The following is a 14,466-nucleotide window of genomic DNA, read 5'->3' as shown; positions in this document are numbered from 1 at the left end:
AGGAAGATCCCTCGGGATCCACAGCAGCCCCAAGCTGAGGCACACCACGAGGCCTCCTCCCATTCCTGGGGGTCCTTCCCTTCAAGTGTGGCCAGCAGGGCCAGGGAGGTTCTCCTCCCACTCTGCTCTGCCCTGCTGAGACCTCACCTGGAACACTGCATCCAGCTCTGGGCTCCCCAGCCCAGGGGGGACAGGGATCTGCTGGGGAAGGTCCAAGGGAGGCTGCAAGGATGCTGAAGGGACTGCAGCACTGCCTGGGGAGGAGAGGCTGAGAGCCCTGGGGGTGGTTAGTGTGGAGAGGAGAAGGCTGAGAGGAATCTGATCAGTGCCCATCAATAGCTGAGGGCTGGGAGTCAGGAGGGAGGGGACAGGGCCAGGCTCTGCTCACTGTGCACTGGGATAGGCCAAGGGGCAGTGGATGGAAACTGCAGCACAGGAGGCTGCAGCTCAGCAGGAGGAGGAACTTCTGCACTGTGAGGCTGCCAGAGCCCTGGAGCAGGCTGCCCAGAGGGGTTGTGGAGTCTCCTCTAGAGACTTTGCAGCCCTGATGTGTTCCTGTGTGACCTGTGCTGGATGCTGTGACCCTGCTCTGGCAGGGGGTTGGACTCAAGGATCTCCAGAGGTCCCTGCCAGCCCCTGACATCTGTGAGCTGTGATCCTGTGGAGTGAGAGATCCCTCCTGTGAGCCACCACTGGTGCAGCTGAGGGACAGGAGGGACCAAGCCCTCTGGTTGGCTGTCCTGGAGCCCTTCCCCTGGCTGAAGCTGTCCCAAGCCCTCCCCCTTAGGCCATCAGAGCCCCCTGGAGCTGCCACGGGGCAGGGCAGAGGCAAGGCAGGGCAGGGCAGGGCAGGGCAGGGCAGGGCAGGGCAAGACAGGGCAGGGCAGGGCAGGGCAGGGCAAGACAGGGCAGGGCAAGGGCAGGGCAGGGGCAGGGCAGGGCAGGGCAGGGCAGGGCAGGGCAGGGCAAGGGCAGGGCAGGGCAGGGCAGGGCAGGGGGGGGAACAGGGCAGGGCAGGGCAGGGCAGGGCAGGGTAGGGTAGGGTGGGGCAGGGAGGGGCAGGGGCAGGGCAGGGCAGGGCAGGGCAGGGTAGGGTAGGGCAGGGAGGGGCAGGGGCAGGGCAGGGCAGGGGCAGGGCAGAGCAGGGCAGGGAGGGGCAGAGCAGGGCAGGGAGGGGCAGGGCAGGGGCAGGGCAGAGCAGGGCAGGGGCAGGGCAGGGGCAGGGCAGAGCAGGGCAGGGGCAGGGCAGGGCAGGGTCAGCCATGGCCACTACCTGATCTCCTCGTTGATGGCATCCAGCTGCTCCTGCAGCATCATGGCCAGGGTCTGGGCATCTGAGTGGCCCCCAGGGGGAGAGCACATCCATGGAGCTGAAGAGCGTCTCGCGGTCGTCCTCGTCCACGTCCGAGATCTCAGGGTCGCTGTCGAAGCCGTGGGGCCCTGTGCCCAGCACGCTGCCAGCCTGGGCCTGCTCCCAGTCCTGCAGGAGCAACGCCCACAGCTCCTGCCCAGCAGCCTCCTGCCCCCTGGCACCGGCCCTGCAGACCCCCACCCGAGAGCCAGGGCTCAGCCCAGCCCCAGGGGGCAGCCATGGATCCCCCCCTGCAGGCGCCAGGCGAAGGGCCACAAGTCCCCAGCCCCAGGAGACAGGAGAGCAGCAGAGACCCCAGCCCCAGGACACAGGAGAGCAGCAGGAGCAGACCCCAGCCCCAGGACACAGGAGAGCAGCAGAGACCCCAGCCCCAGGACACAGGAGAGCAGCTGAGACCCCAGCCCCAGGACACAGGAGAGCAGCAGAGACCCCAGCCCCAGGACACAGGAGAGCAGCAGAGACCCCAGCCCCAGGACACAGGAGAGCAGCAGAGACCCCAGCCCCAGGAGACAGGAGAGCAGCAGGAGCAGACCCCAGCCCCAGGAGACAGGAGAGCAGCAGGAGCAGACCCCAGCCCCAGGAGACAGGAGAGCAGCAGGAGCAGAGACCCCAGCCCCAGGACACAGGAGAGCAGCAGGAGCAGACCCCAGCCCCAGGACACAGGAGAGCAGCAGGAGCAGACCCCAGCCCCAGGACACAGGAGAGCAGCAGGAGCAGAGACCCCAGCCCCAGGACACAGGAGAGCAGCAGAGACCCCAGCCCCAGGACACAGGAGAGCAGCAGGAGCAGACCCCAGCCCCAGGAGACAGGAGAGCAGCAGAGACCCCAGCCCCAGGACACAGGAGAGCAGCAGAGACCCCAGCCCCAGGACACAGGAGAGCAGCAGAGACCCCAGCCCCAGGACACAGGAGAGCAGCAGAGACCCCAGCCCCAGGACACAGGAGAGCAGCAGGAGCAGACCCCAGCCCCAGGAGACAGGAGAGCAGCAGGAGCAGACCCCAGCCCCAGGACACAGGAGAGCAGCAGGAGCAGACCCCAGCCCCAGGACACAGGAGAGCAGCAGAGACCCCAGCCCCAGGAGACAGGAGAGCAGCAGAGACCCCAGCCCCAGGACACAGGAGAGCAGCAGAGACCCCAGCCCCAGGACACAGGAGAGCAGCAGGAGCAGACCCCAGCCCCAGGAGACAGGAGAGCAGCAGGAGCAGACCCCAGCCCCAGGAGACAGGAGAGCAGCAGAGACCCCAGCCCCAGGACACAGGAGAGCAGCAGGAGCAGACCCCAGCCCCAGGAGACAGGAGAGCAGCAGAGACCCCAGCCCCAGGACACAGGAGAGCAGCAGAGACCCCAGCCCCAGGACACAGGAGAGCAGCAGAGACCCCAGCCCCAGGACACAGGAGAGCAGCAGAGACCCCAGCCCCAGGACACAGGAGAGCAGCAGGAGCAGACCCCAGCCCCAGGACACAGGAGAGCAGCAGAGACCCCAGCCCCAGGACACAGGAGAGCAGCAGGAGCAGACCCCAGCCCCAGGACACAGGAGAGCAGCAGGAGCAGAGACCCCAGCCCCAGGACACAGGAGAGCAGCAGGAGCAGACCCCAGCCCCAGGACACAGGAGAGCAGCAGGAGCAGACCCCAGCCCCAGGACACAGGAGAGCAGCAGGAGCAGACCCCAGCCCCAGGACACAGGAGAGCAGCAGAGACCCCAGCCCCAGGACACAGGAGAGCAGCAGGAGCAGACCCCAGCCCCAGGACACAGGAGAGCAGCAGGAGCAGACCCCAGCCCCAGGACACAGGAGAGCAGCAGAGACCCCAGCCCCAGGACACAGGAGAGCAGCAGAGACCCCAGCCCCAGGACGCAGGAGAGCAGCAGCAGAGACCCCAGCCCCAGGACACAGGAGAGCAGCAGGAGCAGACCCCAGCCCCAGGAGACAGGAGAGCAGCAGGAGCAGACCCCAGCCCCAGGACACAGGAGAGCAGCAGAGACCCCAGCCCCAGGACACAGGAGAGCAGCAGAGACCCCAGCCCCAGGACACAGGAGAGCAGCAGAGACCCCAGCCCCAGGACACAGCAGAGCAGCAGCAGGAGCAGACCCCAGCCCCAGGACACAGGAGAGCAGCAGAGACCCCAGCCCCAGGACACAGGAGAGCAGCAGCAGAGACCCCAGCCCCAGGACACAGGAGAGCAGCAGAGACCCCAGCCCCAGGACACAGGAGAGCAGCAGAGACCCCAGCCCCAGGACACAGGAGAGCAGCAGAGACCCCAGCCCCAGGACACAGGAGAGCAGCAGGAGCAGACCCCAGCCCCAGGACACAGGAGAGCAGCAGCAGCAGAGACCCCAGCCCCAGGACACAGGAGAGCAGCAGAGACCCCAGCCCCAGGACACAGGAGAGCAGCAGGAGCAGACCCCAGCCCCAGGACACAGGAGAGCAGCAGAGACCCCAGCCCCAGGACACAGGAGAGCAGCAGAGACCCCAGCCCCAGGACACAGGAGAGCAGCAGAGACCCCAGCCCCAGGACACAGGAGAGCAGCAGCAGGAGCAGACCCCAGCCCCAGGACACAGGAGAGCAGCAGAGACCCCAGCCCCAGGAGACAGGAGAGCAGCAGGAGCAGACCCCAGCCCCAGGACACAGGAGAGCAGCAGGAGCAGACCCCAGCCCCAGGACACAGGAGAGCAGCAGAGACCCCAGCCCCAGGAGACAGGAGAGCAGCAGGAGCAGACCCCAGCCCCAGGACACAGGAGAGCAGCAGAGACCCCAGCCCCAGGAGACAGGAGAGCAGCAGAGACCCCAGCCCCAGGACACAGGAGAGCAGCAGAGACCCCAGCCCCAGGACACAGGAGAGCAGCAGAGACCCCAGCCCCAGGACACAGGAGAGCAGCAGGAGCAGAGACCCCAGCCCCAGGACACAGGAGAGCAGCAGGAGCAGACCCCAGCCCCAGGACACAGGAGAGCAGCAGGAGCAGACCCCAGCCCCAGGACACAGGAGAGCAGCAGGAGCAGACCCCAGCCCCAGGACACAGGAGAGCAGCAGGAGCAGACCCTAGCCCCAGGACACAGGAGAGCAGCAGAGACCCCAGCCCCAGGACACAGGAGAGCAGCAGGAGCAGACCCCAGCCCCAGGACACAGGAGAGCAGCAGGAGCAGACCCCAGCCCCAGGAGACAGGAGAGCAGCAGGAGCAGACCCCAGCCCCAGGACACAGGAGAGCAGCAGGAGCAGACCCCAGCCCCAGGACACAGGAGAGCAGCAGGAGCAGACCCCAGCCCCAGGACACAGGAGAGCAGCAGAGACCCCAGCCCCAGGACACAGGAGAGCAGCAGGAGCAGACCCCAGCCCCAGGACACAGGAGAGCAGCAGCAGAGACCCCAGCCCCAGGACACAGGAGAGCAGCAGGAGCAGACCCCAGCCCCAGGACACAGGAGAGCAGCAGCAGGAGCAGACCCCAGCCCCAGGACACAGGAGAGCAGCAGAGACCCCAGCCCCAGGACACAGGAGAGCAGCAGAGACCCCAGCCCCAGGACACAGGAGAGCAGCAGAGACCCCAGCCCCAGGACACAGGAGAGCAGCAGGAGCAGAGACCCCAGCCCCAGGACACAGGAGAGCAGCAGAGACCCCAGCCCCAGGACACAGGAGAGCAGCAGGAGCAGACCCCAGCCGCAGGACACAGGAGAGCAGCAGAGACCCCAGCCCCAGGACACAGGACAGCAGCAGAGACCCCAGCCCCAGGACACAGGAGAGCAGCAGGAGCAGAGACCCCAGCCCCAGGACACAGGAGAGCAGCAGCAGAGACCCCAGCCCCAGGACACAGGAGAGCAGCAGGAGCAGACCCCAGCCCCAGGACACAGGAGAGCAGCAGCAGGAGCAGACCCCAGCCCCAGGACACAGGAGAGCAGCAGAGACCACAGCCCCAGGACACAGGAGAGCAGCAGAGACCCCAGCCCCAGGACACAGGAGAGCAGCAGCAGGGCAGAGGGAGAGCTCCATCCCAGGCCATGTGGAGGCAGCAGCAGGGCAGAGGGAGCAGCAGCAGGGCAGGGGGAGCAGCAGCAGGGCAGAGGGAGCAGCAGCAGGGCAGGGGGAGCAGCAGCAGGGCAGGGGGAGCAGCAGCAGGGCAGGGGGAGCAGCAGCAGGGCAGGGGCAGCAGCAGGGCAGGGGGAGCAGCAGGGCAGAGGCAGTAGCAGCAGGGCAGGGGCAGCAGCAGGGCAGAGGGAGCAGCAGCAGGGCAGAGGGGGCAGCAGCAGCAGGGCAGGGGCAGCAGCAGGGCAGGGGGAGCAGCAGGGCAGAGGCAGTAGCAGCAGGGCAGGGGCAGCAGCAGAGCAGAGGGAGCAGCAGCAGGGCAGAGGGGGCAGCAGCAGGGCAGGGGCAGCAGCAGCAGGGCAGAGGCAGTAGCAGCAGGGCAGGGGGAGCAGCAGCAGGGCAGAGGGAGCAGCAGCAGGGCAGGGGGAGCAGCAGCAGGGCAGGGGCAGCAGCAGGGCAGGGGGAGCAGCAGCAGGGCAGAGGGAGCAGCAGCAGGGCAGGGGGAGCAGCAGCAGGGCAGGGGCAGCAGCAGGGCAGGGGGAGCAGCAGCAGGGCAGAGGGAGCAGCAGCAGGGCAGGGGGAGCAGCAGCAGGGCAGAGGGAGCAGCAGCAGGGCAGGGGGAGCAGCAGCAGGGCAGGGGCAGCAGCAGCAGGGCAGGGGGAGCAGCAGCAGGGCAGAGGGAGCAGCAGCAGGGCAGGGGGAGCAGCAGCAGGGCAGAGGCAGCAGCAGCAGGGCAGAGGCAGCAGCAGCAGGGCAGGGGCAGCAGCAGGGCAGGGGGAGCAGCAGCAGGGCAGAGGGGGCAGCAGCAGGGCAGAGGGAGCAGCAGCAGGGCAGAGGGGGCAGCAGCAGGGCAGAGGGGGCAGCAGCAGGGCAGAGGCAGCAGCAGCAGGGCAGGGGGAGCAGCAGCAGGGCAGAGGGAGCAGCAGGGCAGGGGCAGCAGCAGCAGGGCAGAGGGAGCAGCAGCAGGGCAGGGAGCAGCAGCAGGGCAGAGGCAGCAGCAGGGCAGGGGGAGCAGCAGCAGGGCAGAGGCAGCAGCAGGGCAGGGGGAGCAGCAGCAGGGCAGAGGCAGCAGCAGGGCAGGGGGAGCAGCAGCAGGGCAGAGGCAGCAGCAGGGCAGGGGGAGCAGCAGCAGGGCAGAGGCAGCAGCAGGGCAGGGGGAGCAGCAGCAGGGCAGAGGCAGCAGCAGGGCAGGGGGAGCAGCAGCAGGGCAGAGGCAGCAGCAGGGCAGGGGGAGCAGCAGCAGGGCAGAGGGGGCAGCAGCAGGGCAGGGGGAGCCCCAGCCCAGGCCATGTGGAGGCAGCAGCAGGGCAGGGGGAGCAGCAGCAGGGCAGGGGGAGCCCCATCCCAGGCCATGTGGAGGCAGCAGCAGGGCAGAGGCAGCAGCAGCAGGACAGGGGGAGCAGCAGCAGGGCAGAGGGAGAGCTCCATCCCAGGCCATGTGGGGGCAGCAGCAGGGCAGAGGCAGCAGCAGGGCAGGGGCAGCAGCAGCAGGGCAGGGGCAGCAGCAGCAGGGCGGAGGGAGCAGAAGCAGGGCGGAGGGAGCAGCAGCAGGGCAGAGGGAGCAGCAGCAGGGCGGAGGGAGCAGCAGCAGGGCAGAGGGAGCAGCAGCAGGGCGGAGGGAGCAGCAGCAGGGCAGAGGGAGCAGCAGCAGGGCAGAGGGAGCAGCAGCAGGGCAGGGGCAGCAGCAGCAGGGCGGAGGGAGCAGCAGCAGGGCAGGGGCAGTAGCAGCAGGGCAGAGGGAGCAGCAGCAGGGCGGAGGGAGCAGCAGCAGGGCAGAGGGAGCAGCAGCAGGGCAGGGGCAGCAGCAGCAGGGCAGGGGCAGCCCCAGCCCAGGCCATGTGGGGGCAGCAGCAGGGCAGGGGCAGCCCCAGCCCAGGCCATGTAGGGGCAGCAGCAGCAGGGCAGGGGCAGCAGCAGCAGGGCAGGGGGAGCAGCAGCAGGGCAGGGGCAGCCCCAGCCCCGTGCCCAGGGCTTACCTTGGCAGGCTCCTCGCGCCGCGCTCCGAACCTTCCCTTCTGTGCCCGCGGCAGCCCTGGGGCCGCCCCGAAGGGCTCGGCAGGGGCATGGACCACGGCGCCCAGCGGGAAGCGCAGGTCTGTGGCACTGCCCATGTGGGACCTGGGGAGAAAGACTCCCATTGTGCAGGCTGCCCCGTGCCAGCTGGGCCTCGCCCCCAGGCTGCTCCCCTGGCAGCCCAGGCTGGCTCGGGGCAGAGGAGGAGGAGGAGGCAACGCAGGCTGCCCACAGCAGTGCTGCTGTCCTGCCCTGCAGGGAGTGATGCAGAGACAGGCTCAGGGCAGAGGGGCCCCACTGCCCCCCAGGATGCCACTGCAGATGCTGCAGGAAGCTCAGACCTGAGCCCCCCTCCCACTTTGATCCAGAACCAGCCAGGTCTGGCCCAAAAGTGTGCAGTGGGCCTGAGATGAAGCCTTGGGCTGAGCAGTGCCCTTCTGGGCTTGGGATGAAGCCTTGGGCTGAGCAGTTCCCTTCTGAGCTTGGGATGAAGCCTTGGGCTGAGCAGTTCCCTTCTGGGCTTGGATGAAGCCTTGGGCTGAGCAGTTCCCTTCTGAGCTTGGGATGAAGCCTTGGGCTGAGCAGTTCCCTTCTGGGCTTGGATGAAGCCTTGGGCTGAGCAGTTCCCTTCTGGGCTTGGATGAAGCCTTGGGGTGAGCAGTTCCCCTCTGAGCTTGGGATGAAGCCTTGGGCTGAGCAGTTCCCTTCTGAGCTTGGGAGGAAGCCTTGGGGTGAGCAGTTCCCTTCTGGGCTTGGATGAAGCCTTGGGCTGAGCAGTTCCCATCTGGGCTTGGGATGAAGCCTTGGGCTGAGCAGTTCCCCTCTGAGCTTGGGATGAAGCCTTGGGCTGAGCAGTTCCCCTCTGGCCTTGGGATGAAGCCTTGGGCTGAGCAGTTCCCCTCTGGGCTTGGGATGAAGCCTTGGGCTGAAGCCTTGGGCTGAGCAGTTCCCCTCTGGGCTTCCCTCTTGAGCACAACCTGCACCTCCCAGCATGGCCTTGAGCCTCTTCTCCATCTCCATGGTACAGACCAGAGGGAGATTTTCTCAGTGGATCCCCTTGGATCTTCCAGGTGCAAGGGCATGAGTGTGGTTTGGGGTCTCCCAGCAGGAACAAGCTGGGGATCCTTCCTCCTCCTCCTCCTCCATGCTGAGGCTGGAGCTGAGGAGCAGGCAGAGGGCAGGCAGAGCAATGTAGGGGCTGCTCTTGGGCCCCAGGTCACTTGTGGCCCCTGGTGGCTCTTGCTGCATAGCTCCACCTTGCCTGGTTGCTGCTCCTCACCCTGCACACCCAGGCATGCAGCTGAGCAGGGTCACACTCCCCAGCTGCACTGCCACAGCAGGAGGCTTTCATTTGAGATGCCCAAAGCAGTGGCCCAAGGCAGGGCAGTGGTTTCCCTCCATGGTTAGCTCTGGCTTCCAGCACAGACACAGTTCTGGGCTCCTCACCCCAGCATCCCAAGCCCAGGCTGCACCCTCCAACAGCAGCAGCTCGGCTTGGGGGCAGCTTGGTCCTTGCAGGAGAAGGCACAGCCCAAGGCTGGGGGGGACTGAAGCTGTGGAGCCACTGAGCAGCTGCTCCTGAGCCCAAAACAGACCAAGGAGCCTCAGGGAAATGCTGAGGCTGCAGCTGAGGCATCACAGAGTCACAGAACTGCCAGGGCTGGAAGGGAGCTCAAGGCTCAGCCAGCTCCAAGCCCCTGCCATGGGCAGGGACACCTCACACCACAGCAGCTTGCTCACAGCCACCTCCAGCCTGGCTGCAAACACCTCCAGGCAGGAGGCTTCCACCACCTCCCTGGGCAGCCTGGGCCAGGCTCTCACCACCCTCCTGGCCAACAACTTCTTCCTCACAGCCAATCTCCAGCTCCCCACTTCTAGTTTGGATCCCTCCCCCCCAGTCCTGTCCCTCCCTCACACCCTCCAAAGTCCCTCCCCAGCTTTCCTGCAGCCCCCTGCAGCTCCTGGAAGGCCACAAGAAGGTCTCCTGGGAGCCTTCTCCTCTCCAGCCTGCACAACCCCAACTCTCTCAGGCTGTCTGCAGAGCAGAGCAGCTCCAGCCCTCTGCTCCTCCTCCTGGCCCTGCTCTGGACACCTTCCAGCCCCTCCAGAGCCTTCCTGGCACAGAGGCTGCAGAGCTGGCCCCAGAGCTGCAGCTGTGGGCTCAGCAGAGTGGAGCAGAGGGGCAGAATCCCCTCCCTGGCCCTGCTGGCCACACTTCTCTTGCTGTAGCCCAGGCTCTGCTTGGCTCTCTGGGCTGCCAGTGCTCCCTGCTGGCTCCTGCTGAGCTTCTCCTCCCCCAGCACCCCCAAGGCCTTTCCTTTGGGGCTGCTCTCCAGCCAGTCCCTGCCCAGCCTGTGTCAGTGCCTGGCATTGCCCTGCCCCAGCTGCATGATTCTGGTCCCTGTAGCTTGAGCTTTCTGCTGATTTCTCCTCCAAGGAATTACCACAAGTTCCTTCCTGCTCTGCCAGACCCAGACAGAGAGGTTCCACACACGCTCCAGACACTCCTCTGGTGCTCAGCTGTCCTTCATCCTCACAAGCTCTTCCTCACTCTCCTCTTTCCCCTCTCCAGGACAGACATGAAGCCTCCAGGCCTTCTCCCTTCCCTGCCACAGCTGCTGACAGACCTGAGGCTGGTTCCACTGGCTCCTCTCCATCTGCTGCAGCCTTCCCCACAGGTGAACCTTCCCCACTGCTGGCTGCTCTCTCTGATCCTTTGCTGCCTCTTGCCCTCCATCAGGAGAGGATGTGGTCTGCAGGCAGGCTGGGGGGTTGGGGGCAGCTCATGCTGCCATCCTCCTTTCCTATCCCCCTGGTTTCTTGAAGCACTCAGCCCTGAGGGTCTCCCTCCCCTCATGATGCTCTGGGCTGGAAGCTCCCAGTCCCTCATCTGACTTTAAGTGACAGGGTGTGGGAAGAGCATTGCAGAGAGGAAGGTTCAAACCAGGGGGGAGGTCATTCTCCTTTGCCTGCAACACTTCAGCTGAGGCTCCTTCTGCTCCAGCAGCCCATCCCCAGCACAGCAGCCCCATCCTCACACTGCTGTCTGCCTCTCTTGCCCCATGGCCAAAAGAGCCACCAGGGCCCTGAGGCTCTGTGCCACCTTTCCTCGGGGGGGGAGGGCTTTGGGTGAGCAAATGACAGCCTGAGCCCTCTGTGCAGTGAGAGAGCCAATGCCCAGTGGGGTTTTGCCCTCAGAAGAGCAGCTTTGGGGCCTTCCAGTTGGGCTGGGCCTGTGTCTCATCCCAGGACAGATCCTTGGCAGTGAGGCTGGGGGGACTCTGGCACAGGCTGCCCAGGGAGGCTGTGGCTGCTCCCTGCCTGGAGGTGCTCAGGGCTAGGCTGGATGAGGCCTGGAGCAAGCTGAGGTGGTGGGAGGTGTCCCTGGGCATGGCAGGGCAGTGGTTTCCCTCCATGGTTAGCTCTGGCTTCCAGCACAGACACAGCTGTGGGCTCCTCACCCCAGCAGGTTGGAACTGGATGAAGTTGAAGTTCCCTTCCAACCCAGCCCATTCCATGACTCTGTGACTCTCTGTCCCATGCCTGGTGCTGGCTGCAGCTCCCTGCTGAGGCTGCTGAGGTGCCCTCTGCTCCCAGCAGCTGCATCTCCCTGTCCAGCAGAGGAGTCCCCGGGCTGCCCCCCGGTGCAAACACCCCTTTGGAGCCCTGAAAGCCCCCAAAGGCATGGGTGTGGGCAGGCTGGCAGGGCAAGGGGGGGGGTGGCAGGAGGCCCTTACCTTGCATGCTCCACGAAGCTGCCACTCCTGCTCTTGAGCTGATCGACCTCCAGGCGCAGCTTGTCGATCTCGTCGGACAGCCGCCGCTGCTCGGGGGGGAGACAAGAGACAGCCAGGGCTTGGCTGAGCCCTGGGCAGCAGCCAGTTCTGGGGCCAGCCACAGCCTCAGGCAACCCCCAGCTTTAGAGATTCCCCCCCAAAACAAGCCCTTCCCCACCCCAGGGTCAGAGCCCCTTGGGCGCTGGGGATGAGAAACGTCTCATGCAGGGGAGTGGGGAGGGAAGGGCAGGGCTGGGGGGGAGCAGGGCACAGGGCAGGCACACACAGGCATCCTCCAAGAGATGCTGCTGGGAGGTGGAGGGGGACTGGGAGGTGGAGGAGGATTGGTCCCACCAGGATGCTCTGCTTTGGCTCCACAGAATCAGCCAGGATGGAAGAGACCTCCAAGATCATCAAGGCCAACAGATCACCCAACCCTAAGTGAGCAGCCAGACCTGAGTGCCTCAGCCAGGCTCATCTTGAACCCCTCCAGGGGTGGAGACCTCACCACCTCCCTGGGCAGCACAGCCCCAGGGACAATCTCTCTGGCTGGGAAGAATTTCTTCCTCCCCTCCAGCCTGAACCTCCCCTGGCACAGCTTGAGACTGTGGCCTCTTGTTCTGCTGCTGCATGCCTGGGAGAAGAGCCCAACCCCCACCTGGCTCCAACCTCCCTGCAGGGAGTTGCAGAGAGCAAGAAGGTCTCCCCTGAGCCTCCTCTTCTGCAGGCTAAGCAACCCCAGCTCCCTCAGCCTCTCCTCCCAGGGCTGTGCCCCAGACCCCTCCCCAGCTTTGTTGCCCTTCTCTGGACACCTTCCAGCAGCTCAACCTCCTTCCTGACCTGAGGAGCCCAGAGCTGGCCACAGGACTCCAGGTGTGGCCTCAGCAGTGCTGAGCACAGGGCAGGATGAGCTCCCTGCTCCTGCTGGCCACACTCTGCCTGCTGCAGGCCAGGCTGCCACACTGCTGGCTCCTGTTCAGCTGCACACTTGCTTTAGCAAGGGTCACACTGGATGCTGGCCTCATCCTCCCCCCTCCTTGCTGCCAACCCCATCCTGATGGGGAGCTGGCACCGAGCACTGCCCTGTGGAGGTGTGAGGAGGGTGGCTGAGGGCAGGCAGGGGAGGTTGGGATCCCTCAGGCAGGGCAGGATGCAGCCCCAAGGGCAAGCAGGCTGAGCTGGGTGGGCAGCATGCAGGCAGCACCATGCAAGGCCCTGAGCTGGGCAGCCACGGCCAGGGGGAGCCAGCAGGGCCTGCACCTCCTCACCCCTGGCACAGCAAGGTCCTGGGCAAGGGGAAAAGCAACCCCCAGGCATGCAGGGGGCATGGGGCACACCCCAAAAGCTCCTCCTGCTTCAAAGAGCTGCAACCCTCAAGCCTCCCAGCACAGGCCAAGGTGGGCTTGTGGGGTAGACCCTGCTGAGATGCTTTGGCTGAGAGCAGGGAAGGTTTGGAGAGCTCCAGGGCCCTCTGCAAGGTGGGCATGGAGCAGCCCCAGCCCTGCTTTGAGTGAGGGGGCTGAGGAAGCTTTGGGGGGGTGCAGGGGTCATGGCTGCCTGAGCAGCACCAAAGAGAAGTGATGCAAACCCCCCTGGAGACAGAGGGGGGAAGCCACCTTGGCCTCACTGCTGCTGCTGGCAGGGCTCAGGAGTGGCTGAGTGTGACACAGACATGGATGGCACTGGATGTGCCTGGGGGGCAACCAGCCTGGGGGGCTCCAGGGGCAGCTTCCATCCAGCCTTGGGGCAGCTTGTGGCCTCCTGCTGCTGGGAGCTTTGGGATGCAAGCTCCTGAGACACTCAGGGGCACGTGAGGAGGTGCCACCAGCCCTGGGCAGGGGTTAGGAGGCAGGAGGAGGGGTGAGCAGAGCAGGCTCCCTGCAGCAGCCTTTACCTTGTCGTGCTGGTGCTCCTCTATCTGCTTCTGGGTGTTTTCCAGCTCTTGCAGCAAGGTGTTCTTTGCAAACCCAGCCACAAGGCAAAAGGCAACAGAGGCAGGAAAGGAAAAGAGACCCCTCAGGAAAAAAACCACACCAAATGGCCTCCCCAGGGCTGGCCAGCATGGGGCTGCTGCTGCTGCTGCATGGGATGTGTCCTGGTAGGACCCTGGCCACGGCTCCCCTGCCCTGCTCCTCACCTGGCTGCTGCCCATGGGCTGCTCAGCTCTGCAAACCTCCTGCTCCCTAAGCAGGGCTGCCCCAGCCCAGCTCCTGCCCACACCAGGGCTGGGCCAGGGAGGACCAGGGGTGATGAGAGATCTGTTGGGCAGCCCTTTGGAGGTTAGGGAAAGTGTCTGAGAGGAGATCAACTCCTTGCTGCAGCACCTGGGTCGAGGGCCACATGTCAGAGAAGCATGGAGCCATGGAGTGCCTTGGGTGGGAAGGGAGCTTCAGAGCTCCTCCAGCCCAGCCCCCTGCAGCCCCCAGGGACAGCCCCAACCACAGCAGGCTGCTCCCAGCCCCACACAACCTGCCCTGCACTGGTGCCAGACATGGGGCAGCTCCCAGCTCTCTGGGCAGCCTGCTCCAGGCTCCAGCAGCCTCACACCAAGGAAGTTTCTCCTCCTGCTGAGGTGGAGCCTCCTGGGCTTCAGTTTGTGTCCATGGCTCCATGTCCCATCACAGGTTGCTCTGGATTGGAACTGACATTTAAAGCTCCTCCAGCCCAACCCCCTGCAGCCCCCAGGGACATCCCCAACCCCAGCAGGCTGCTCCCAGCCCCACACAACCTGCCCTGCCCTGCTGCCAGCCCTGGGGCAGCTCCCAGCTCTCTGGGCAGCCTGGCACAGGCTCTCCCCACCCTCAGCACCAAACATTTCTCCTTCTCTCCACTCTCAAGCTGCCTCTTGCAGTTCCAAACCATCTCCCCTTGGCCTGGCACATCAGGCCCTGCTCTAAACTCTGTCCCCAGCTTTCTTCCAGGCTCCTTTCAGCACTGCAAGGCCACCAGGAGCTCTCCCTGGAGCCTTCTCCTCTCCAGGCTGCACAACCCCAAGCCTCTCAGCCTGGGCTCCCAGCAGAGCACTGCTGTGGCCTCCTCTGGCCCTGCTCAAACAGGTTCAGGACTTTCTTTCACTTGCAGGTCTAAGCTGGGGAAGGGGCAGGAGATCTCTGTGCCCCTGTCTGACCTCCCTGGGAGGTGCTGGCAGCCAGGCAGCACCACTGGTGCCCACTGAAGAGTCTCTCTGGGGGAGCCAGTGTCTGCAGCTTGCTGGGGAGCTGCTGCTGCCCCTTTGGCAGCTGCCATCGCTCTGATGGGAATTGGAGCCCAGCCCCAAACGTGCTGGGTCCT

The 14,466-nt window shown here is 65.7% G+C and overlaps 1 protein-coding gene across 1 annotated transcript in view; it reads right to left on the bottom strand.

Annotated features, from left to right (window-relative positions):
- Positions 1-1,269: 1,269 nt before the first annotated feature.
- Positions 1,270-14,466, bottom strand: part of LOC137461478 (liprin-alpha-2-like) — a gene marked incomplete at its 5' end in the record, with an annotated part of 28,991 nt that continues 15,794 nt past the window's right edge. Inside the window, 5 exon segments of the mRNA XM_068171197.1 lie at positions 1,270-1,350; positions 1,352-1,480; positions 7,363-7,504; positions 11,137-11,222; positions 13,070-13,132. Of these exon segments, the coding sequence (XP_068027298.1) occupies positions 1,270-1,350; positions 1,352-1,480; positions 7,363-7,504; positions 11,137-11,222; positions 13,070-13,132 (501 nt within the window).

This window comes from Melanerpes formicivorus, unplaced genomic scaffold (genome assembly GCF_026170545.1).
Source record: "Melanerpes formicivorus ecotype bairdi unplaced genomic scaffold, bMelFor1.0.p_v2 SCAF_2328, whole genome shotgun sequence".
Classification (NCBI taxonomy): Eukaryota; Metazoa; Chordata; class Aves; order Piciformes; family Picidae; genus Melanerpes; species Melanerpes formicivorus.
The sequence above is the reverse complement of the archived record's forward strand: the minus strand, read 5'-3'. Positions and strand labels throughout refer to the sequence as shown.